Source organism: Betta splendens, chromosome 13 (genome assembly GCF_900634795.4).
Source record: "Betta splendens chromosome 13, fBetSpl5.4, whole genome shotgun sequence".
NCBI classification, from domain to species: domain Eukaryota; kingdom Metazoa; phylum Chordata; class Actinopteri; order Anabantiformes; family Osphronemidae; genus Betta; species Betta splendens.
The window spans coordinates 5880066-5905957 of NC_040893.2; the positions used below are offsets into that span (position 1 = coordinate 5880066).

At 40.7% G+C, this 25892-nt stretch overlaps 1 protein-coding gene across 2 annotated transcripts in view; it reads left to right on the forward strand.

The window, feature by feature from the left end:
• Window positions 1-25292, forward strand: part of LOC114868410 (CD166 antigen homolog A-like) — a 32877-nt gene extending 7585 nt beyond the window's left edge. The window contains exons 2-16 of one of the 2 annotated variants that reach the window (XM_029171958.3): window positions 15481-15587; window positions 15800-16013; window positions 16157-16221; window positions 16665-16752; window positions 16983-17156; window positions 18491-18615; window positions 18744-18876; window positions 19216-19328; window positions 19422-19548; window positions 19840-19958; window positions 21685-21817; window positions 22877-22906; window positions 23332-23443; window positions 24134-24257; window positions 24344-25292. In XM_029171958.3, coding sequence (XP_029027791.1) covers window positions 15481-15587; window positions 15800-16013; window positions 16157-16221; window positions 16665-16752; window positions 16983-17156; window positions 18491-18615; window positions 18744-18876; window positions 19216-19328; window positions 19422-19548; window positions 19840-19958; window positions 21685-21817; window positions 22877-22906; window positions 23332-23443; window positions 24134-24224 — 1631 coding nt within the window. In that variant the 3' untranslated portion in view covers window positions 24225-24257; window positions 24344-25292. The remainder of the gene's footprint in view (window positions 1-15480; window positions 15588-15799; window positions 16014-16156; window positions 16222-16664; window positions 16753-16982; window positions 17157-18490; window positions 18616-18743; window positions 18877-19215; window positions 19329-19421; window positions 19549-19839; window positions 19959-21684; window positions 21818-22876; window positions 22907-23331; window positions 23444-24133; window positions 24258-24343) is intronic. The other variant, XM_029171959.3, reaches the window with a different exon arrangement.
• The last annotated feature ends 600 nt before the right edge of the window (window positions 25293-25892 follow it).

A 25892-nucleotide genomic window follows, 5' to 3' on the forward strand; every position in this document is an offset into this window, starting at 1 on the left:
TGTCTATTTCCTAGACCATTTTCCACCGCTCTCCTCTGCATGACATTTTAATGGGTGAGTACAAGGACAAAAGATATATTTACTGTATTTTCATATGTCAAGTGTTTCATATCAACAACAAGCTCAGGCAAGTGTGACGTTATTTGAGTGAGAGATTTTTAGACATACATTTTGCCAACATGACAATTATGACAGTGTTAAATCATATTTGCTGGTAACTGATCTGTTATAATATTGTAAAATCTACTACATTGATAACCCTACTAGTAACTAGAACGAAGCATGGGAATGTAGATGATGTTCTGAAAACAGCACTATGTGGAAAGGTCAAGGGGTGACATAAGTTACAATAGGAACAGTCTGTACCAGGGCTGAAATGAATAGTTGCATTTTCGTGAATAGATGAGCTATTTTGTCCATTAAATATAGCGTATAATAACCACGAGCCCAGCCTCTAAATTCCAAAGAGTTTAATGTGTCTTCTTGTCTTGAACAGTCCAGAAATTTAATATATTCAAATGTTGGACAATTATGATAGAAGAGGATCTTAAATATAATGTTATTGTTTTGTTCCCTTATTTAACTATACATTATACTATATACAAGTTACTGTATGAGTGGCTCAAACTCTGGCTACCACGACTGATTGTACAAACACTTGGTGATCCATTCAATACTTGAGAGCAGAGTAGTTAAGGAGAAATATTTCAGCCAAGATCAGCAGTACTGTTTTATTATGTATCATTATAGCTGCAAGCATGGCTAAATATAAATTCATATTTGCATGTAGTTTTTACAGATATTGCTGTTGAAATTGTGTTTTTATTTCTACATTGCACCAGATAAGCTCTACATTTATTTTTCTTCTGCTACCTTTTTCAGCCTGCTTTGGACTTTCAGAGGCGCTTTTGCCCTTGAGCCCCTGTTTTTGTCTGGTCCAGCAGTAGAAGCCGCTCATTGCTCCAGAGGAGTTTCTAAACAGCGCGCTCACTCAGTTTGCTTGAAGGGCTAAAGTCTGTGCAGAGCCTTACTGGGTAGAGATTTTCACTCCTGCACTCTTCAGGCCACACTGTAGATGTTTTGAGATTCTGTAGACGTGTTTCAGAGGTAGAGGAGGTGTTGGCACATCTTTGCTTATTGACAGGTTTTTTGTGAAGTGGGCTGCTGTTCTGCTGCTCACTGTCAGTTAGATCTGCAGGGCTTCTCCTGCTCTTGTTTTGGCTGTACCACAGGACACGAAAGAGATGGAGGGGGTGGTTAAAGATGTGCACTGCTAGGGTGGATGGTTAAAAGCACTTACCTTGATGTATGACTTCTCCTTATGTCATGATGGAGACATAAATGTAATAGCCACTACTAATGAAATTATTATGCATTAAAGGACCCGTGCACTGAAGACAACTGTGACATATGCTGAATCACATAAACTAAGAGTGGTTATCTCATCTCACAGAAACAAAAGACACAAACAACAGAGCAAGATTAGGTTTGTTGTGACAGTTTTATCTGGTATATGTCTTTGAAAAAAGCAGGCTAACACTATTAGTGACCTTGCTTCAACAAAGGATAATTTGTCTTTTGTGCGTAAGGGGATTTATTTCATTTAGGCAAACCGGTTGCCCTTTATAGAATGTACAGATCCATCATATGCAAAAAAGCAGCTTGGCGCCATTGGGGTTCGCACTAGCAAAGCCTTTCAGTCCAACCATGTTAGTCGTTATCCCACCACACAGGTTTAAAAGTTCTGACGTCGGAGGAAGTGTTAGTAGTGGAACAGCGCACGCTAATCTCCAGCCTTTCAAAGTGCTCCATCAAAGCGACGTGGGTCCATGGGTATTAAACGTGAAACCACATAGATTTGATGTGCAAGCAGGTACATAATCCTTTGTATGTATTATCTGCATTCCATGTGTTCCTCCCAGCGCTCTATGCTCTGTTTAGCCAGCCGAGGCTTTAGGACCCCCCCCCCCCCCCCCCCCCCCCCCCCCCCACCCCCCCCCCCCCCCCCCCCCCCCCCCCCCCCCCCTCCCAGAGCCAGGAGCTGAGGCAGGACACATTTTGAAATCGTCATGCCCTCTTAATACGAACCAGGCCGTTTGGCTTATTGGAATGTGGAGCACTACCTGCCCTGTTTCACAGTGAAGGGTTAGAAGGTCAGGTCTGTCATTACGAGTGCACAACATCGTACAGGAATCTTTGCTCAAATAATGTGAAACTATCGGCCTCGCCATGGCAATTACCAGAGATGAAAGCTGCACAAGCCACCTGCTGAACAAATGAATATGTCTACCTGTTAATATTTTGTATTGTTTACAGCACAACAAGGCATAAATTATTGATACAGCAAAATAGGTACTGTGAATTCAATTCAGACTATAATAATAAAAAAAAAACCTTGCACGTATTTTCATTAATCATTCATTTTATGTTGGGGAAGTATTTGTCCATGCCTCATGCAGCATCTAATGAGGCACTTTAAGATTGATAAGTGGATGCATTTTTGTTTACTGGTGTAGAAAAGCGATGGGCCTTGGGCTGAGTCATCTGCCTCTTTCTCCACATCTCTGGTCAGGGTTAGCTGTGTGTGGGTTTGTTTCCAGCTCTTCAGCTCTGCCGCATAGAAAGGGATCCATTTACCTTCAACAGGGGCGTGTTGTGGCAGCAGGTGTGATTGGTATCCTCGGGCTATTATAATACAGATAGTATAATAGTAAACACAACTGCTCCCCCAGGAGCGATGAACTACAAATGTTCAAAGGTTTTTCTGTTGAGGGAGTTTTGGGTGGGGGAAGGGACAGGGCGGGGCCCCCTTTACAGTAGAGAGCACTTGTGGTATAGACAGACAGGCAGGGACATGAACAAAGAGTGCAGTTGGGTAAATAGTGAAAATCTGTGGCTGCCAGCTGGGCTAAAATTTCGAAATGGAATATAATCTAATTCACCACATTTGGTAACAGTGGGTGGATGCTTTTAGTTTGATGGCCCTGACCCTCCTGGAGGGCTCTGTGTGTTTACATATATAATATGGTATGTTGAACATGAAGGTTTGTCACGGATCCCGACTGGAGCTGCAACTAACAGATCCTTTCATAACTGACTCAGCTGTCAGTTCTGTCAGGAAACAACGGGGTTAATGCCCATCACATGTTTCCCAGTGCTTAAAGTGACATGTGCAAATTGCTTGTTTTGTCTGGCCAACAATCCAAAACCCCAAGTGTAATGAATTTACAGTGTTGTGGAACAGTCCTTCACATTTAAAAGTGTTTGTCATTGTGCCATGAGGAAATACTAAATTAAGTGATTATCAGAAGACAAAACCTCACACGCAAATTAACTGTTTTTAAGCAGCAAAGTATTTTATATATTAATAATAATACTTTTTGGGCTGTTGGACAAAAAAACATAGTTGAAGACATCTCCTTGTGCTTGGAGAAATTGCCATGAACATTCTTTCACTATTTCTTTCAATTAAATCTGTAGATGAGATTTTATAGTGGGGCCTGACTGTAATCTGTAGATTGATGCTTTTTTAATGACTCAATTATTATTTTGGGCTTATATTGGAAATTACAGCAAGAGTCAAGGTGACATAGATAATAAGGCCGTGTACTGACAGTCTGGTGGGTTTTGGTTCAATAAGTTGTGAAACTGTAAGATGGTGACTTTTAAAAAGAAATTTCAGTAAAAAAATGAATAGGTATATGACTGTAATTGCTCTTTTTGCTCTTTTGTTTGATTAGCAACTTAACTAAGTTTGGGTTTCAGTCAATGCAATGTTAAAAATAATAACAATAATAATAATAACGATATAATAACTGTATAATAACTAATTACCTTTTCTTGTTCGCTGAATTAATTATTGGACTAATCCCTCCATTTTCAGTCTGTCTCTATTAGTTCTTTTTCTCTACGACACCAGTGCTGGCAGAGCTTTAGGCTATTAATAAAATTGATTATAAATGATGTTCAACCCATCCAGAGAGCACCTACTTACCCTGGAATTCAGTCCTTCTGTAGTTAGCTCCGTAGCTTCAGGCAAGTCAGACTGTCAGGTTTATGGCTTGTATGCAAAAAGCTGATACCTCCTGTCTGATGTTGAGGAGACCTGGTGAAGCGACGAGCACTTTGATGTCAAAAAGGTTGTTTTGAATGTGTCAGGAATATTTTAAACCTGCCTATTAACAGATTGTGCTGAACGGGGGGGTAGGGGGGACATTTTAAGGACTTGAGCATTCCTTCCTTGCACTGAGATTTATGGATATCAGTTGAAATACTTCAGTATTCAAAGAGTGCCGTACTCATTAGTGAGAAACATTACCCACTGTTAGAAGCCCCATCTGGAGTGTCACACCATCTGCTACACCTCTTTAACCCTTGCATTTAGTTCATTAGACCGTAAACATTTATGTTATTTTCAGTTTCACTAAGTTTATAAGCCTTAATTGGCTTGATAATTGCTACATCCCTTTGCATGCTGGAGCAGCGGCTTCTGTGATTTTAATTACACAGTCTTAAAAAAAAGTTTTGAAGCACATCGGAAACAGTTTGATAAGACTTGTTGCGGACTCTCAGATGCGTTTGGCCTAAGAGTTTAGCTGGATGCACTGAAATTGCAAGAAAATTACTCTCTGAACAGTAGAGGGTGTTTTACAAGACACGGTTCCTCTCTGCCACACGCCCATGGTGTAAATGCTGGGTTTCCTGCGTAATGTTATTCATCAAGTATGTGACTCTCCTGCAGCGTGTTGTTTGTCAGTGCTCCACTTTCCAAAATATTACTGTGCAACTCTTAAGTGACTTATATTCGAAGCCTGCGTGATTCTAAGCGTGAGACTTCTCGCATGCTGGATGGATGCAAGATCATCGTTAGGCATGAGCAAACAGGAAAAATTCAATAAAGCATTTAGAATCCTTCCGCTTAATAACATTTGAAGGCTCCTTGGCATATGAGAAAGCTATCACATTGGAATGGGTCAGAAATAATGAAGTGGGAATGAATCACGCATCTGTATTAAGTGAACTGAGCATCACTAGGCTATGCCTCAGCCTTGGTGTCCGCTAAACAAAGCGACCTTTAAAATAAACTTGTGAGCAAATTTATTAGGTGAACTTTCTTTGGTGTTTTTCCGTATACAAGTGAAAAGACTGTTTGCTGTGCTTTGAATCAGTTCTTTTGCGTTGAGGAAGGTGTAGAGATCAGATTTACTAGCTTATACAACTTAAAGGTACAATAAATACAGTACCGGATTCTGTATAGATTGAAGGTCGTACATTTGTTCTTTGTGGGACGTTTAACTCAAAATGCTGTGCTTTTATCATTTTGCACTGTAATTAAAATGAGCTTTATCTGTATAAAAAGGGATCCAGGTTGCCACAGCCCAGGTTCTGTACTTTAATAGCTACAAATTATTTGATAATCCCATCCATTTGCTCGCACATCTAGCTATTTTTAGGAAATTCCGTAAAGGGGAGGCAGGACCGGCTTTTATATCCTTGCATCAAAAGGAGCTTTTTTTAAAACCTTACCTGTGAAGCGTGGTCATCGTGACACACGGAAATGTGCGATAGTGTCTGCCACTGACAGGGAAATCAAAAAATCTGTTTCGATTATTTGTAACTCAAGCACTTGGGATGAGGTAATGTCATGACGAATCCGCTGCCAAATCATTAGGCCCTGAGTTGTATTTGGATGGGTTAATGGATAAGCAGGAAGTGGCCTGGCTGTGCTTTGTTAATGGCCTAATGTTGCCTTTAATGGCACATCGTTAATGGGAGTTGTGCTGAATGTTTAGGACTGGAGCTCTCCTCTGATCTGCCCTGTGTCTTACCGCAGGCTTCTCGCAGCGGCTTCCTCCCTCAGGGTCTCCTGGCCTGCGCCCCTCAAATACATAATTCACAACATAATGGACGAGATTTCTGAGTGCACTTAGCACCCGATCACTCCAGCAGGCTGCTGCCTTAAGAGCAGCCCATGCACCCATGCGGCTCATCCGCTTGCTCAATTTATGACATTTTTTAAGAGGGGTTTACAGACGACTTGTGTGGTCGAGTGTGCAGACGAGAACATTTGAAAGAGTAATGATTATGCCACAAGATCAATTCCTAGGAAACCTTATGGCAAGCCATTTAGAGTCATAATCACCCTCCTTGTAATATGCGTTTATCTTTTCCATCTGTCTGGCCTAGAGAAAAATGTAACAAAATGACTTTAGTGATAACGGGCTATAATGTGGTGAAGCTTTAACAAAATATATGATAGGTAGTTTTCCCACAGATGCTGTGTATATATGATCTGAGCCCTAATGTACTATTTATTTATGCTTCTTTTAACTCTGCTACCAACCAAAGCCTTTCTCTCAGATATTAGTTTTTGTTAAGTGGTTTGTTGAAGCTTCACTGAGCAATTTAAACTAAGTCAGAAGAACTGAACTGTCTGCTTTGCTTGTGCTGTCAGCATCTTCAGAGCGAGACAGTAATTTAAAGGAACTTGAGCATCATTTATTAAAAAGGCCTGACAATGACTCTCTCTTTTAAAATCTGATATAAAAACTCGGTTGCTAATCAAAGAGAAAAATGTAAGATGTCCTTGAATCTGTTGCAGTTATTTCTGTGTTCTGTTAGTCTTTATGCTGTGTTTTTTTTATTACCTGATTTCAAAGCTTGAATGTTAGTCAATTAATGATGATGCAGACGTTGCACTTGCATTGTGTTCAACGGTGGTCGATATGCAATTTGATATGTGTGGCGGCAGAGCTGGTGGCACAGGGTTTTGGCAATCTAACAGGCAGCGTGGGGTCTATTTTGTTGTTCGTCGCTGTGTTTCTCTTATTACCTTGGACAACAGTTCGAACACAGACAAAGTGACATCCTGTTGAGAAATTTCTGTGGTGAAATCTAATAGAAAACTGTACAGGAACCAGGAAATTTTCAATCCTTAATGCCGCTCTCTCAGAATTACATACTGTCCTGATCAGGAAACAGAGTGAAAAACATTAGGAGAACTAAAATACGGTGCAGGCACAAGACATTGTGTTCTGAGCTGCAAAGCAGGACTCTTGTCTTTTCTTTTGTGCTTATTACTCCAGCACTCATGCTGTTCTTCTATCTGCCCACGCGAATAACCCGCGGCCGATGCACAGTGTTTCCACCTTTTCTCCGGGGGCTGTCAACAGGTATTCTGGGATTTGTAGGAAATCACAGATCCAGAATCAAACAGCATCGGGTACTTCCAACCCACAATGCATCTGAAAGGTCTAAATAAAACAAATATGGCCATATATTGATGAGAGAAAGTATGTGAAAACTTGGTATCTTTTCAAAATGTCATGTGATTGTACTCTGATTAGAATTTATTGGCTGAATCTTGGCAGCATAAGCAGCAGCGTGATCTGTCATAGTAAAAGGGGGATTAAAGTAAGATTTAGTAGCCTGTAAAACTTTAGCGTTCCATTATAGATTCATGATGAAAAAAAAGATTTTTCTTAAAAAACATTACATTACCTTAGGGAATGAGCCCTTAATTACGCAAGTGGCTTAGATGACCTAAGGGTTCAACAAATCTCTGCTTTCTTCTTGAGCCATCCTCCTTCTTTGTCTCCCTGTTTCAATTCCTGACAAGAGGCGGAAACAGCAACCTGATCCCGCAGCAGCAGGTCAGCACAGGTACCAAGGACTCCTCAGCATCGAGTCTGAAATCAAAGAAAATGAAACCAGCATTTTCAGTCACATGGCAACAATAGGGATTTGACAGGTGCGACTGCAGGCGATGCATTAGCCGCGTAGCCACCTGCTGTGGTCTGAAGGTGTCTGTTGGCCACACGGGATGCAGCAAACGATCATTGTTATCTGGGCCTGAAGGAAGGGGGGGGTCTATATGTCTCTGTAGAAAATATGTTATTCATTTTATTTCACGTGGGAAAACATAAATAAAGAGCACAGATGGGGGTTATCACGTAGGAATTATGCCTTTCCATTCTTGAATCTTCTGGCTGTTTTCCCTGTATCAACATGAATTCTGCAATTTGGGTGTTTTGTTTGCAAAACATCGATACTGTTGATGGTTTGGGAGCACGGTGGTCTAAAAATGTGTCCACAGTGCTGGGGTGAAGAAGGGGATCCATTATGCTTAATTGACTCAGACTAATAATACTGTGTGTTCTACCCATTTGCTGTCCATACTGCTACTTAGCAGAATACAGGCTTGTTTTGCCCCGAGGTGACAAACATGTTTCTGCATAGGATCGACTGTGGAAATGTTGGTGATTTCTTATTTATTTTGTCAGACTCTGGCCTGTCACTCTGTCCAGGGTTTGACAAAAACGTGTCTTTAGGTAAAATGATTTGTCAAGTAGTCAAACAACAGAACAACTTGTAGAAAATAAATGAACTAAACAACCTCCAAACATCTGAACCACCTTCCCCAGACAAAAATGTACTACGTGTCAAGGACGAGGCATCCACAGAGACGTTTCTATGCCATATTCTAGTTCTTAGAGGGAGCATTATTCAAATTATACCTAGACTTACCTCTAGCAATTTGTCAATAGTTCTGCTCAACACGATAAGATGATTAACTAACTAGTGTTTTATGACTAATCTGCAAATGGGTTATGGATCAGTTGTAATGTCTGCAAAATGTCTAACTGCTGGCAATAAACATTCAGAATAACTGTTCAAAGTCCCAAAATAGTCACTTTGATGTAAAGCTGAATAAAGAGGAAAATCCTTACATTTTACAAGTAGGAACCAGCAAAACAGCTGCTTGATAAAATATTTAAACACAAAATAGCTGCCGGATAATTTGGTTCTTATTTTAATTGTAAAATATATAAAAGCACGTTTAAGATTACTTGTAACTGGGTGATTGTAGCTCTGTCTGGGACCAGAGATGCATGCTTTGAAAGTCAGGATTTATATACATTCCACAGAGAAGATGTTTTATATGTGTGCTGTTTGTGGGACTTGAATTCCCATTCCGGTATTCTTTCAGTGCATGGCCATGCATCAGTTTAGTGTTATATTAAAGCCAGACAGTGTCACTTTTGAAACTAATAAATGTGCGAGACCATAGAACTTGTAGATAGGAATCCACAGAGAGCGGATCACTTATTAAAAACAAAAAAGCAACTAGGCAGGGCTAGTTCAGCTGGACATTAGATGGAGCCTGAGGGGAACATTGGCAGAAAATGAAAGCTTTGTCCGAAGTCTTTCTGTCCATAAATGGAGCTTCTTTTTGAATCAGTTCCCCCTAAAGACCCTTCCTCTCTCCTGAAGGTCAAAAAGACTGAGGGCAACATCTTGAGGGTGTTAGAGAACTTTCTGTGCCTCCTAACAGATGGTGTGGCATAAAATGAGACATGAGAAACAGCTTTAAATCTGCACATCACATACTGAGTGCATTATACAGAATGCGACTATTGTCAACCTTGGGGTTCTTGGACAAACTCACATATGCTTCGTATTTCTGAATAATACATGAATTTGTACAATTTCTTAAAATTGGCTGTAGAGCTGGAAAAAAAAATATATATTATCTTTTCAATCACTTATAAGCCTTGAGTAGTAATAGTATTCTGGTTGAGGCTCCCAAAATTTGATGATTTGTTTCTTTCTTTGTTGTGTCACCATAAACTGAATATTTATTGCGTATTGTTGAAGAAAGAGCGTAAAATGTAATAACCATGTTTAGTCCTTTCATAGACAGAATTATAAGTTGGTAAATGAGGAAAATAAAAAGCGGATCTCTGAAAATATTGTGTAAAATATTGCGCAATGCTAATGTATAGGATAACAGGCAGCAGGATACATTTACTCTCATTGTGGTTGGACTGTTTTCCTACATCTTATCCAGAATCTTTTTGCAACTTTAATCAGCATCAATTACAAGTCCAACAAACAGAATTAGCCTATTTAAACAATACCAGCAAAGCTAAAGTTATGTTGTCAAAAAAATCTAACACGCTTGCAACATAGATGTACTCATTATCACAACTTGGCATTGATAAGAGTTGGGACAGTGGGTTTTCAAAAGAATGGACCCAATTTTTTATGTAGCTTGAACAAAAACAGTAGGATTAAGCAGTAAAAGTCCTCAAATTGTTGTTATTATTCTTGATTATATTGAAGCAAAATTAGGCTCAGTGCCTTCTCTTTATTAATATTGCAGGGCATCAGAAGCCTTGTGAGTCCAACCATGAAAATAGTATCACAACTGAATAATTTATTGGTAAACATAACCTGTGTTAACTCTTAATTTGTTATTGGCTGGTAATGGAATGCTAAATGAATCATCCTGCAATAGTCAAAGTGTGACATAATCTGACTTAACTGATGCATGTTAAACCCCCAGGTCAACAGTGCCACTGCCACTAGCATCCAGTGTTTGGTTCTGGACCTGAAGTCTCCACGGTCCAGTGTTATGAGAAACCTGCCCCCATGCAGTCAACTCAGTCATCGACAAACTCCAGTATAGTTGTTTACTACTACTGTGCTGTTCCCCAACGTACAGAGGAATAAATAGTACCGTGTTGTACACATGTCCTCGTTACATTTTTCAAAAATATAAACTGAGTCAGCCATTGACAGCTATCAGTATTTCCTGCAACAAATTCTCAAAAAAACACACACCAATGCCCTTACTTTCATGCTCTAAAGATGCTGACAGGCAATTACAACAGGCAGGAAAAAGCTAAATTATAGAGCACACCGTGTTGACGCTTGGAATGGTGTTTCCATGGTTCAGCCTGCAACAAAAAGAGAAAGTGTGCGAAGGGGAAGTTGTGCAAGTGTGCTGTCAGTTATCCATCAGCGACATGATTACACCCGTTCCCCCGAGAGACACAGATGGAGATAGTGAGCATGTAGCGGTGTATTTAAAAAAAAAATCCCTCTTCAGCTAGCTGGCTTGGAACACTTTCCCAGCTCGAGCGGATACTGTAACAGAATTCAAATACAGTCGTGCCTCTCGTTGTGAGTAACGTATGAGCTGAGGATGTGAGCGGAGCAGGAGAGCTGACAAAACAGCAGCCTATAGAGCTCATATATTAATAAATAGCTACTGTAGTGGGGTGCTCCGGGGTGCCTGGTGGTAGCCTGAGCAAATCCCCCAAACCATCCCGCTCCATTTGACACAAGTCCCTCTGTTTTCCTTGACAGCCGTTAATGAGAAATTGAGCTTTTTAAATCAGCGATCTACTCTATTTTCAGATTCCTGATATATCTAATCAAAATTCAGCACTTGTTAAATTATTAAACAAAAGACAAGGACGAGAGGCAGAATGTCACAGAAGGTTGGGTTTTCTTTGATTTCTCGCTCCTTAGGCAAGCACCGTTCAGTATAAGAATCTAGCCTTTCCTCAAGTATTATTGATCTTGCTGAAGTGGTCCTGTCTGCCCCCTCACCGCTGAACGGCTTCTGAAGCGAAGCTATTTGCTATCAAGCCTTTTGTGGACATGCGCCATGGGATCTCTATTCACTGCACAATCCTCATTTTCAGCACTTAATAAGTTCGAGCCTCCTTTTTTCGTTTGGATGCTGCAACTAAAAGACATTCTCACACACACACACACACACACACACACACACACACACACACACACACACACACACACACTGATACACACACACACACACAAGCACACAAATGGGAGGGTGTAAGGTGGCAAAACAGGGATATAGAAGCTAGTGTGGGGAGGTAGCTGATTTCCCCGGTGAGCTTAAATCTGAGCTGTCGTCACCTGTCTCTTCTCAGGGATAGAAGCACCTTAATCAGGAACATGAAAGTATCTCCTGTGGTGCTGCCTCCTGTCTCTGTCACTCTGCTGTCTATTACTTGATTTGCCATCACCAGAGTTTTAGCTCTTCTTTGTGTCCAGTGTGAAAGCAGTGCTGTTATAAGTACAGATGAATTTGCATCAAACCTGATACACCAAGATTTGGCTGCAGGCGACACATCTGCACATATATAAAGTGTTTGCTGTATCGTGTAAGAGATTAGTTGTTAAACTGGTGGTGTTTTAAATGTGTGCAATATTTTGTTTACTGGAAGTGATATATATTTGCATTGTGCTCGTGCATGAGTTTGTCAACGCAAAGTCACACTCTTCACCTACCTTTGTTGCGAGGGATTACTTTATCTCTGTGAGCAGCAAGAGCTTTGTCTCAACACGTGCGATTAGTTCTCATTGTGTAGCGGTGTAATCTGTGCTGATAAAGCCCTTTCCTTGATACAGACTCTTTTAAAGTTCCTGGCGAGGCTGAACATGGCTTTGTTTGAATATTCAAAAGCACCTATTTGAATTTGAAATGTAAGGAGTCTATTATACAGGAAGTGTGATAACCTTCCCAACACTGCAGCGCTTGCAACCCGAATATAACTCACGCCTCTTATTTAACACTAGTGAGATTCAGCAGAGCAGGTTGTGCCTTCTCTCCTGGGACATTGGAGTCGCAGCATTAGGATACAATATGTGGTTGCCAACTAAATTCTGGAAATCAATTGAACATGACTTAGACCATTAAAATATTCTGGCACTAACACGCCCAGGTGTAGCTCATAATCTAAATACTGACAGATTATTTTTGGCATCCTAAATAACTACAAGAAATGAAATGTAGCAGGATGTCATCAGAAGTGACAGATATGCAAAACATGCCTGTGCCATGCAAAGGCAGCTCATTAACTGCCTGCTCCTAATAGATTTAGTGTCTTCATTCTGCCTTTTCCACCCAGCATGTGAAATCTTTTCAGCCTGGACCCGAAGCCGTCTAACCAAAGCCAAGTCATGCATGAGAGTCAGTTTCATTACATTTACATCAGAAAGACTAAACATGGAGCGTGGGACAGCTGCATCAGCACGCTGCGTCCTCACACCGGCGATCTGCATTGCCACTTCAGGTGGATCGGACTGACGGGAGCCAAATTGCCCAAACTCACATGTAACCAGGGCTTTGTGAAATGTTTACAGTCCAGCAAACTGTCCATTTGCTGCTCACAGTTTTGGTTGAAATGCACCGTTCAGCTGCATTTCACAAGCATAATCAAATTCACTACAATTACACTAAAGTAACTGCTCAAGCCTAATAATTCATTCAGGAGGAAATGTGCAAATACCTGCAGTTTGGTAATACGTTAGGTGACATTTTGACTAAGCAAAATTACTTAATGACCCCAATCAGTGCATGACTTGTTTCGAAATAAGACTTTAATCCTTTTAATTCACTTCATTATGGAGGAGGAACATTGTGGGTGTGACAAATCTTGGAAAACAAGAACAGTGAATGCAGGAAGTAGTTTTAATTGTTTATTTGCGCTTTAGTCGACAAGTAAGAGAGCAAATCCCAGCGTTGGGTGAAGAATGTCTGGTGAAACTGTCAGCAGCAGGAATGTTTGTCCCGTTCTGTCAGTATTAAATGTCACCCAGCCTTATTTAAATGCAGGGATAGTATCTTATGTGTGTATCTGAGCGCTGAGGTGGCGCTATCTGTTTCTCATAGTCTTTTTTTAGGAGGTTTACACTGCTTTGATGCGCACATACGCAGTTTACCGCTGCATGGATAGAGCTGTAAGCCCTGATTATAGTCATCAGCGCCCAAATACCACACACATCTCTTTAAAGTCGTTTTGTTCTCCTCTATATATATTTTGTTTCCTGTCTCTGTGTCAGTAAATCAGGCTGGCTTTAGATGGATATCACAGTGAATTAGGATAAAACAGAACTTCTCTGCAGCTCAGCCTGCTCCACAATATCCAGGATCTGCTGTGTAATTCTTCTTATCTTATTTTTGTAAATGGCAAAGATTAAAATGAAATCCCACATCATTTGGCATCTCTAAAGTGTTATTTACTGCTGATCAAAGTGTATGTCACATTAGACAGTTTGTTGTTTTGGATCATTAATTGATTGAGAAACATACCTTGTTTGTGTTATGTTGGGTGTTGAGTGTGACTTCTGCCTATTGGCTGCTGCCAGGAAGCTGATAGCTTAGCCAACAATGACTGAACAGAGGAAAACTGGATCAGTTATATAAGTCAATTAAAACACTTAGAGATATTAACAAACAAAAGAAACTTATGCTTGCTGTCAGTCCTTATGCTATTGAAAGCTAACAGCTGCCGCTGCTACCGACTCTCCTTATGCAACTCTCTGCAGATGAAGTCGGCCTAGTGGCCAGATGGCAGAGAAGTTGTGGCGCTGACACAAATGGATACAGCTCAAAAAACAGAGCACAGTTTAGAGAACATAAGGCAAACGATGCCTGTTTAAAATCATATTAAATCACTGGCCGCATGTTGTCTGTTGTCGGCTCGCTGACGAGACGGACAGGCTTCGCGAACACAGCTTGGTTCAAACTCCACGCTGTCTCACAGTTGTGAAGGTGATTGACAGGAGTCAGTGTGCAGAACTGTTGAGCTCAGTATCAGGATCGCAACAGTGGCGGCGTTGGGTTTAACATTTGGAATCAGTGTGACGGTGAGAAGCAGGAATGTACGCGCCTCCCAACTTGCCTGTACACATTGAAAAATGCCAACAAGGCCTCAGGGTCCCAGTTGTGTCCGTCTAGACAATGGTAACCATAGTAAGATTATTTACATCCATTCAAACGGCATTTAAATGAGTGTCACACACAAAGCAAATGAATTAACCGCTTCGTATTTTACTACTGTGGAAACCTTCAAAGTCTGATGAGTCCAGAGCCCAAGTGGGTACAAGTTAGTTTCAGTGCAAAAGTGGTATTATGGTTTGCAACTACTTTTTCGTTCGAGGATATGATCAGACAATTTCAAGGTTGAATGCACCCAGAATTTTTGAGTATCTTCCCGCACCTTGTTTTACACTTTTCCTGTAAATCCACAAACATTATTTGTCACTGATTCAATAGGAGCCGGACAGCCACTGCTTTGTTGCCGTGCACTCTGCCCAACTGCTGATGAGCTGGTTTTTGGGATTTTAGCTGTCAGGTGTTCATTTCCACACAGACGCTTTTGCTTTTACCTCAGCCTGAACTCTGCGAGGTCTCAAATGTGAATCTGAATACTAAAAAACAAAACAAAACTGAGCAGCGCCTCATTTTCAGTCAGGCCATAGCAGCCTCGTCTTCCTCGTAGCCCTTTGGCTCTAACCCTGTGTCGCAGCCCATTGAGACTCTTCTGCTGGCACCCTCCTCCCAGTCCCTTCTCTCAAGCACTTTGTCTCCATGGCGATGTTTTCAATGAAATTTGGGGCAGGAAAGGTTGTTTTTACCAAGGGAGCTGTAAAATTAGCAGTAGAAACCACTGTTCTTAGCGTACTTAAGTGAACATTAAGTGGCGTTGATAAATGTCATTCAAACATGCACAGTGCATGGGGACTTGGAAGCATTCGGAATAATAACGGATTTCAATTTTCAGGCAGAAAATGTCATGCTATGTTGCAGCGGCCCAGATTAGATCCTCTGAAAAAAGTAATTGAAAAATGTGTCTCTGCTCGTCTCTTTTGCAGTGAGCACTTTGCAGACTGTTATTGGCATGTATGGGGAAACACTCGAGATCCCGTGCAACAATGGAGCCATGAAAGCAGAAGATGTCCTCATCACTAAATGGAAATACGTAAGTCACAAGGAGGTCAATGGATTCAAAATGGTGAAGTCCGCCTGACACCCACTTATCATGTCTGAGCCACGCCCAGTCTGAGTGCACACAGTGTCCATTAGACCATGCATCTGTCCCTCCATATGACACCGCATGAACAGAGGGTGTGTTCGAACTGGAAGCCAATGCCAAATGTGACAGACGTGTAACAAATGTACTGTGTTCTCCAGGACAAAGGCGATGGGCTATCGGGAGACCTGCTGATCAAGAAGAGCAACATGAACGTCTCCATCAGCGCCACTGAAGAATACAGCAGCCGCGTGAGCATGGCCTCAAACTCCAGCCTGCTGCTTTCTGCGGCCAGGCTGACTGACCAGCGGACCTTCACCTGCATGGTGGTGTCCTCTGACATCGTAGAGTACCCAGTTAATGTGGTGATCTACAGTGAGTGCGTGATTCTATTGGCATAAATCTCAGTTTGCATCCTCTCCCTGCTTGGATTCAAGGTGCTAATGTGTCTGACAGCCACATGCGGCACACAGATCTGTTAAAATAACACGTTCACCGACACTTGTGTTGTGTTTCAGAGACGCCAACAGGCCTGGAGATTTCTGACATAGTGAAGGATCTAGAAATTGGCAAACTTACTAAGGTGGGGTTTTTAATGATGAACATCACTTATATCTACATTATTTAGGCAGTAAAGATTCATGGGAAAAGCCCTCTCCTGAGCTAAGGTATCTCCAGGCATGACAAAAACCTTGTCACTACATTAATGAGTTCTTTGAAGTGATTCTCATGAATTGGTAAAGAGCAGATTTCCCCCCTACTGCAATTAAAATACCCAATGGATCGGAGGGGCTTTAGAAACGCTCTGGGCATTTCATGCTCGGTGGCTTAGAAAACTCCCCAGTCCTTAAATGCCAAAGAGGCATTAAAAAAATCATTTGCTCAGATGTTTGGAAACATAAAAAAACGAGTAAATGTGTTTTGAATTCATGAAATTCAAATTTTTTTTCCACGTTCCTCAATAAGGTGGTCTTTGAAGTTCTTGTTCAGATTTTCTTCGAGTATAATTGTTCTTTTGTTCCACAGCTAGGAACATGTGTTGCACAAGAGGCCAACCCAGCTGCAAACATCACGTGGTTAAAGAACAATAAACCTCTGGTGGCCGATGGCAAAGGTGTGTATTCTCCTTCCCGTTGGCTTTAAATGCTAGCGAGGCAGATCTTTGGCTGGGTTTTGACATTTCTAAATATCACATACTGAATTGTTTATTATTTTTACCTACTGGGGATGACTCTGTGAATCATTCCGCAGTCCTGTATTGTGCTTGCAAAGTGCGTGTGCAGCGTTTTGGTCATTACACCTGTTCCCCGTTCAGACAAAGGTGTTTATTTCCTGTTTGTCCAGTCATCTCCATCCAAACCTCGGTGCGGGTCGACCCCTCCACTGGCCTCTCAACCACTTCCTCCGTGCTGGAGTACTCGGCCAACAAGGAGGACGTGGACGCCCAGTTCACCTGCAGCACTCAGCACCCCGTGGGTGCAGAGCTGGTGTCCTCGCCTGTGACCTTCACCATCACCTGTGAGTCACCTCCTAACTCGCTCGCTCTCACACCACAGGCTGTGCGAAGTCGAGCTGCTTCCCAGAGTAATTTGGACAAAAAAAGACAGAAATGCCGGCTGATGATGGCTTTTACAGTGTCATCATCCCAGGCAATAAAACGTAAATACCCTACGCTACACTTTTACGCCCCAGCAGAGATTTCTGAATGTGCTTTCTTCTGGTTTATAGCAGGATAACTTAGAAACATATGGATAGACGTCCATTTATTTGATTATTTACTAAGAGTTACTTGAGCAGATTTATACCATTTTAGTGTCAATAAGATAAATAGCTTGGTATCAAATCAAGAACTAATAGTGTTTAATTGAGGATTCTTACACACAGAGCTGAACCGGGTGCATTCCCTGTTTTAACTGTCAAAATAAACTTCTCTGCGTTAAGATTTACACTCCCAAGAAATATCTCCATATTGTCTAGTCTTAAAACTTGAATGTGTAATACACCTGTGGGCAGACTTGAGGGAACGAAAATATAAAAAGCTAAAGCGGGAATGCTTTGCAGGTGTTTTATTCACATTTGGAACATCAGTCTTGCGGTATCGTTTTAAATCAGATGGATCTGTTAAAGAGTTATTGGTATCAGTGTTTTCTTTTTCCTGTGAGAATTATATAAACATTTTCCACATTAAATGAATACATGAGTAGTGATACTGTTGAGTTATTCCTGTGTTTCTGCTGTGATTTTGTTCTATTTCTTGGCAAGTAAACACCAAATTGTGTTTGATATGGCTCGTTCAGTATATGTATTTCTTCAACATCACACATCGCGTCTTGCTGGGCTTGTGACGACCGCAGCAGCAGCGACTACATTATCATTTTAAACTCTTGCTTCCGGCTAAGACACACACCAGTAATGGCACCTTTTAATAGTGACAGTAGAAAAATTAGGTGTGGGTTGTTTCACTGGGTGAAGGGATTTGTACAGAATACACTATTAAATATTGAAGGTGCTTGCTCACTGCTGCCGTCAGAGTAGAATTTATCAATGCTGGAACATCTTGTTACAAGAGATGTGCCGGGTTTGTCTCAGACGGAGCAGAAACAGAAGCTCCGAGAGGTTTCTTTGGCTGGCTGCTTTCAAATGTGACCACAACTCAACCATCCCCTCTGCTGGAGTTTAAAGTTGGGCATAACAAATGCTGCGGCAGAAAGTTAAAGCTCTCTGTAGCGTGCTGGCACAGTGGGCCTCTGCAGTCCCTGCATCCAGCTGTGGAGGGCACACAGTCCACTTGTTACACCTCCAACCTTACATGCATCCAGGGTTTAATTTTGGGTCTCCTGTTTTCTGTGCAGACTCTACCGAGAACATCGTGCTTCAGGTCATTCCTCAGGAACCTCTTAAAGAAGGAGACAATGTGACTCTGAAGTGTGAGGCAGATGGTAACCCTCCTCCCACCAGCTTCAACTTCTACCTGAAGGTCTGTACACTCGTATGCTTCTCATTGGTTCTATTTATTAAAGCCCTGTAACTCTGGATCTAAATACTACTTGCCTTTTTTTGAGCATCCTGACTTTATCATGTATCATTGATTGAATATCTTTGAAGGGAGAGGTGGTGAAAGTGGAATACGCAGATATTTACACCATCACGAATGTATCGCGTGACAACACTGGAGAATACAAATGCTCCCTCACCGATAACCCTGCACTGGAGGCGTCTGAGTACATCACAGTCAACTGTAAGAAATCATCACATTGTTTTATGCTATTACATTAAAATGTGAAATTACCGTAACTGTAGAACGCACCGGTATCATTGTCAGTTTAATTTAATCTTATTTGTTGCCATGTGGGTGAAACCCTTGTTGGAGAAAAGAACAGTATTAATATCTCCTTTTTCCTGGATACCTGTCTTCTTGTGCTCGATGGGAAAGAGCTTGTGTCAGAAACACTGCCTCTAATAAGCTGTGTCTGCGGCACTGTGAGCCAAGAGCATGCCTGTATTGTTGAAGACAGGGATGTTTTAGCCCTTATCAGCCCTCTGAACCACCTTTCACCATCCTGTTTTTGCTTTTTAGACCTAGACATCTATTTAAGCTTCTCTGGGAATATTGTCAGAAATGCCAGTGAGTCCTTAGATCTGCGTGTCCAAATAAATGCTTCAGGAAAGGCAAAGACCTCCTGGACCAAGGTAAAACAGTCTCATATACAATAAGGGCCAAATCAATGAAGAAAGGTTTGCGCTTGGTTTTGACAAGGATGATGTTCTTTTTATTTAATGCAGGATAACGTTAAACTGGACAAACAGCCTGAATTTAAAAAGCTGACATACTCGGACTCCGGCCACTACGAGTGTGTGGTAACGATGGGGCCCCTCACTCGAAAAGCTTCTTTCCACCTCGTGGTTGAAGGTAAGGCCTTGAATGACCAGAATGTTTATAAAAACACTGGTTGGTCAGAATAGTTTAGTTTAGCATAGAAAAAAAATACATGTTTTTTGCATGTTTTTATGTATAAAATGCAACCAAGACAAATCCACGACAACCATCAGAAATGATTGATGATGCACCATGTACAGTATACATATTCTACTAATCTACTGCCCACCTCAGCTAAACTCAGTGTATAAAATTATTTCAGCTATTATTATTTCTATCATTTTGGTTTTGTCCATTGACAAATGTAATGATCACCTGTTGCAGGCGCTCCGGTCATCACTCAGCTGTCCAAACACCGCACTGACCGCGATCACAAACTCTTGGTTTGTACGGCCGAAGGGTCCCCAAAGCCAGCTGTTTCCTGGAGCATCAATGGCACCTCGGTATGTAGACGTCAATGGGACACCTGTTTAACTCATCTGTTTTTTCCATTGTTGCGCTCATCATTTTTCAGAAAGGCAAATGGAAGTTTAGTACCATTCATATAGATGTAGAAGCTGAAATCAGTAGATTAAATTACACGCTGTAATCCAATTTCTCGAATGTAACATGGTAGAAACCATGTGGACTGAAACAGATCGTGGAGCATAGCTTAGTGTCACACAGGTGCAGCATTCCAGCTTTTTCATAGCTCCTTGGCTTAAATTTGTCAATGATAAATAATGTTAGTGGTTCAGTTATTGAAATAAAGCGTAATGCCAGCACTGTCAAATTTCACATGTTACCATATTTTCTGGGTTTGGCAATGAATAATTCATTTCAGGCTTGTACAAAATGATTATATGAAGCAGTTCTGCCATGTTTGCTGTAGTGTGAAGTTATAATCGTTTAGATTTTGATTAACTAAAACCTTAATTGGATTCAGTTCAAAACTGCCTTGGATTTGCCTGTTCTCGTCCTGTAAAGCAGCCACGCTTTGCTGATAAATCAGAACCGGTTGTCATAGAAATTCTGGCAGTAGCCTTTCTGTGACATCAACAGGTTTGTTGCAGATAGTCAGATTTTTAGAAAGCAGAGGATAAAGTAGTAGAGGACTTTTTATCTGTGAAAGCCAGTTTTGGCCTCAGTTGCAGTTACACCTGAATACACGTCATTATATTCAGAGATACCTCAGTTCCTGAGCTGTTTGCCTCCTTACTTGCAGAAACTATAAGGAAGAAACTATACATTTTTCTTTATCGGTAAAGACAAATGACAGACCAAGCAGGAGTTGGTTTAATCCTCCTCCCTTCAACTTTCGCAAAGAAGCAAAACAGCAAAATCCAACATTTGCATTGGACCTGAGACAGCTCGTGCTTTGCTTTTGCCAGTGCTACAGAGCAAGTGAATGCTCCCTGTTACGTCCGTAGTGGTTCAGAGTGTTAGTACTTTCCCCTGCCATCACGTTTTTGAACTTACATGGTCCAGCCACTGCTAGACGGTTATGCTCAGTGTTTCGAAAGAGTAGATGTAGTTATTTCTTGTTTTAAGCTCAAAGACTGCATTTTGCTGTTGGCTGCCAGAGACAGAAAATCCCTGTTTTTTAAATGGACCTATTTTCTTCTTTGTTTCCATGCTGTACCTATGTGCCCACTGATAGCAGAGCTGGTCAATGAAAAAGTGTGAATTACATTTGAACCTGAGGCTGTGTGGGCTGGTTTGGTTCTTTTCAACCCTTTCAGACAGTGGCTAACCTCAAACGTGGAGCCTGTGTGTAATAATTAATCAATTCCAAATGTGCATGGAGCGCTTTCAATGTCGAACAATGCATTTTGCTTTTACGTTTGAGTGAAAGTTTATTTTTCTCTCTCTCTTTCTCTCATTATTCTGCATTCAGTCATATTCACAAAGAGAATAATGTACAAATTGAATTCAGGCCTATTTGCAGAATGACTTCATCCTCTTGTATATTTAGAGGATGTGAAAAGGGTGTTGGCAGTTTGTCTTTGTGTCTGGGGTTTTCCTTTGAGACTTTACTGTCTATATCCCACAGGCACACATGCTGTCTATGTCATGAACTAACTATAGGTACCACAGCCCCCCCTAGTGGTAGCACTAATCCTTTGTGAGATGGGTGGTTAAAATAACATAATGTGACGCTGACATTTGTGTGTTTTCCCTCTTGTTTAGATTGATGAGAGTCCCTTTGTCAATGGAAAGATAACGCACAAGATCACAGTTGTGCCTACTGCAAACCTCACTGTCACTTGTTCAGTATCCAATGAGTTTGGCACAGCTAGCAGAGCTATAAATGTATCATCCCGTAAGTACAGAGTGGTGGTATGGGCCTCTCATCCTCACCTCCTATAGACCCTGAAACCTCTCTCCATAATCTGCCTCTATAGGCACTCTACACACTAACTCTTCTTTTCTATCTGCATGTTTACTAATTGTTGTTATATGTAATTGCTGATTATCGAGCATGTGTCTGAAAGTTAACCCACCTAGTTTATCGTTTAGACCATTTTTCAAAGCTGCACAGGTAAAAGTCAACACTACAGCACTTATTGTTCTAGATTAGGGAAGCACATGTATATCAACAGGCATATTCTGCCCTCTCCCTTTAGATTGTATGATCAGTGAATATGATGTCATCCAGTTGATCCTGATGATATCATTTGAAGGTGTGGCTTTGATAATACTGATTAGTATTAATGTGTGGAAGGTGGGAGGAAGCTTTTATTGACTCCAAACCAGACCCAATTAAAAAAGGATTCAAGCTATTTTAAATTTGTGCTGACATCATCTTTTCACAGTATAATTACATAATAATATAACAATATAATATACGATAACCAATGATTTTCAGTTCTTGGTATTTAAGCTTTATCTAAACATTCTGACAAGACAAATGTAAAACACATCCATAAAAGAAACATCAACAAATACAGTGGCTATAATACATAAAAACGTAATTATAAACAGATGCAAATGTTAAGAAAGTAAAATATGGTTAGAACAAAACCAAGACGTGTAAGGTTTCTTGACTTTATGTTCGTGGTTATTCGTTTTTCAACAATCGTAATCAGTATGTAAGTGATGCATGCATCTAACACAAAGTAACGTTGTCCTCAAGCTTGTAGTGCTAATATCACCCTCTGTTTTGGTTTTTACTCATCCCTGTGTGTTTGGGGCATCATTTCACTTCTCTTCCCTCCCTCACTCAGTTTGTATATGTTGGGATGCTGGACTGAATCTGTTCCCTCTTTGAACTACGTGCATGCACATCTAGAATAGAAATAGAGTAGTAATTCTTCTGGACTTCAAGCTTGTTTTTTTCCCTTTTGGTTGGACGTTAATTTTATTTTATATCTGATTTCAGTATTTGAGGAGGTGAGAATGGATAAACAAGGTAAGTTGTAGTGGTCTTCTTGCTTGTCAGACATGGTAGGGGGGTGGTAGTGGTAAGTAAAGACTATGGGTAATAAAGGAAAACAATGGTCATAATCAAATATTACTACGGACTGTACACGTGATTACCTAATGCTTGGACACTGTGCAATAAATAGATTAATTAAGAGTAGGAGGAATGGAGCTACCAGCATCCTGACAAAATGCCAGCATCTCCCATAATCCCTCTGGCTGATAGAAATAGACTAATAATATCTACAGTATCATTAACCTAAGATTCAGTGAGTCATAACCATGTGCAGTGTGGATGTGTCCATTCATCAGTGCAGTTGCTGCATATGAAAGCTTTGTCCTTGAATTCAGGCTGGGTTTCATATTGAAATGTGTCTCTAAGACTCTAATGTCTCTGTTTTCTCTTTGCTACAGACCAGTCAGACGATAGTGATCAGACCAAGTTGGTAGTTGGAGTTGTAGTCGGCCTCCTTGTTGCCACTGTGGTTATAGGCCTGGTCTATTGGGTCTACATGAAGAAATCCAAGTAAGTTAAGAAAGATGCAGAACAGAATGTAAAATGATGATTAACATTGTTTGATGGGCAGCTACTGATATACTGCTTCAAATACAACATGTACAGATAGCAGGGTTCTGGTCCTGACATTATAACTGCTTATGAACAACACAATGCGTAGAAGTAACTTCCTCTGGGCTTTCTGTGTTTACACTGCCACTTTAAACAGGCACACCTCCTCCTTCAGTGGTTTTTAAAATTAAACTAACAAAGACCGTACATGGTGTTATGTAGTGAACAAACAAAGTCTTACATAACCTAGGACATACATTTTTAGTCTTCTTATTTGAGCCCTTTTTCTTTGACGGCAGCGTTTCATGCTCTTGGCCTCGCAAGAGCTTCCAGAGGTGTTAAGTGTTTGTTGGCTAAAGCACCGTTTGAATCTGATAAGAGACTCTTATGGGTGTGTCTTAGCTAAATGTAGCTACGTTGGACACTAGTAACACGTCAAGAAACAAACAAAGAAACTCTTAAGTTAATCTTTTACATCCACTTAATGTCAGCCCTGCAGGAAACTGTGTGTCAAGTAAGTAGATGGTGGCAGTACAGGATCATAAGCAGGTTCAATTTACTTCAAGTCAACACATCACCATATTCACCATATTCATGACTGTTGCATGAAGGATAATCAGCGTGTTAAGGAGGTTTCATTCTAAACAGGCAAGGCAGCTGGAAGACTGGCGAGAAAGAGGACGGCTCCTCTGAGGAGGAGAAAAAGCTGGAGGAGAATAGCCAAAAAGCTGAGGTGTAAAGAAAGAGCAACCATCCTTTGGGAATGTGAAAGGTAGAGAAACAAAGGACGCCATCAACTGCTGTAAAAACATTTATGCTCTTTCAAGTGCCGTTTTAATTTCTTTCCTTTCTTTTCAGTGAGAAAATGGAACTTTTGCACATTTCTCTTCACCTCTTTCTTTGGGGAAAATCAATCTGAGTGTACATTGGAATGAAGACAGTTTGGATTTGGTTTCAGGGAGAATTTTACTAAAAAGCATATCCAAACACCCCCCCCCCCCAACTCTCATCTCCATTCCTAAAAAAATACACATACATTTAAAAAGGCGACTTATATGTGACACAGATAACTTGTCTGCACTACTGATACTCGTCAATTAATACAATTCATGTTTGTTGGAATTTGGGAAATTGCAAAAACTGATTATTTCAGTTTTGTTAGTTGATGCAAGTATTACTTCTAGACCAATTGCCTTTGCTGTATAGGCCCGTACTAGTCCATGTCCAACTCTTTTGGCCCTTGGAGCCACAGCAGGGACCGAGAGACACCATCACCATCGCTTCTTAGTTTAACGTCACCGCTGTTACACAACATCTGCCTTCAAAATACATTCAGTTTATATGTATATTTGTTTTAGTTTGCTCATTCAGGTGTAGGAAAATGTTGAACTTGAGAATGAAATTCCTGAAAGGGCTAAGAGTATATTGGTATACTCAGCATTAGTTGTAGGTGGTAATATGATTTACATGTTGCATTGCAGGACGTAGGAGAGACTTTCTTTGTTTCTTTTGTTCTCTGACTGTGTGAACTGCCTTGCAAAAGAACCTGGAGAGAAAATGAGCTCACTTCATGCCTCTTAGTCTCTTGTTTATTTCTCAAAATGTTCTGTACAGTCTACATATCCGCTGTAAAACACAAGCAGGTAGATTATTGAAAGAATGCGTTACTCATAACTAAGTTAATTCCCTGGTTTCCAACTGTTGTTTTATATGAATTCACTGTTTGAGTTGATGCTTTTTCCCAGGAAAACATCCTTGTGCCTGTGGTAATGAAAGGATATTTTAGTTGAGAAGTTGATTTTTGGCTCGCGCTTATGGATGATTGTTTATTTTGTGGCTCTGGAGACATTTCGCAATCAAGGACACAGTGTTGACATGGAAGTGTCTCAAAGTAAAGGAGCTGTTATGTGTTTGCCTTCTTTTAAAAATCTACCTGTAATTGCTTCAGTTTGTGATGTGCACTAGGGTTCATGTTTCCATGTCAGATTTGTGTAGAATACGTTGAAATATGCGCAGCTGTACATGTTACACTTTTGGTCCTTTAAGAGCTAAATTTGGAAATGTATCAAGACAGGATGTAATTGTGAAGTATGTGATTTGAAATTTCTTTTTGCTATTTATATTGCACAGGATAAAATATCCTGGTAGGCAAATTCAGTAACTGACACATAACCTTAAACTTAAACCTTTGATAAACCTGCTTGCAGACAAAAATGAAAATACGCTGTCATCAATAGGTCACTCAGCACCTGGTTGGATTATAGATTCAGCATGTGATAATCTCAGACCTCAACGCTGCTGTTTGTCGCCTACTTTGTGTCAAACCATCCAATTGGAACAACGACCAAAGAAAGTAAACATTGCCATGCAAGTATTGTAAATACCTGACGTTTGTTTTTGTACTTTT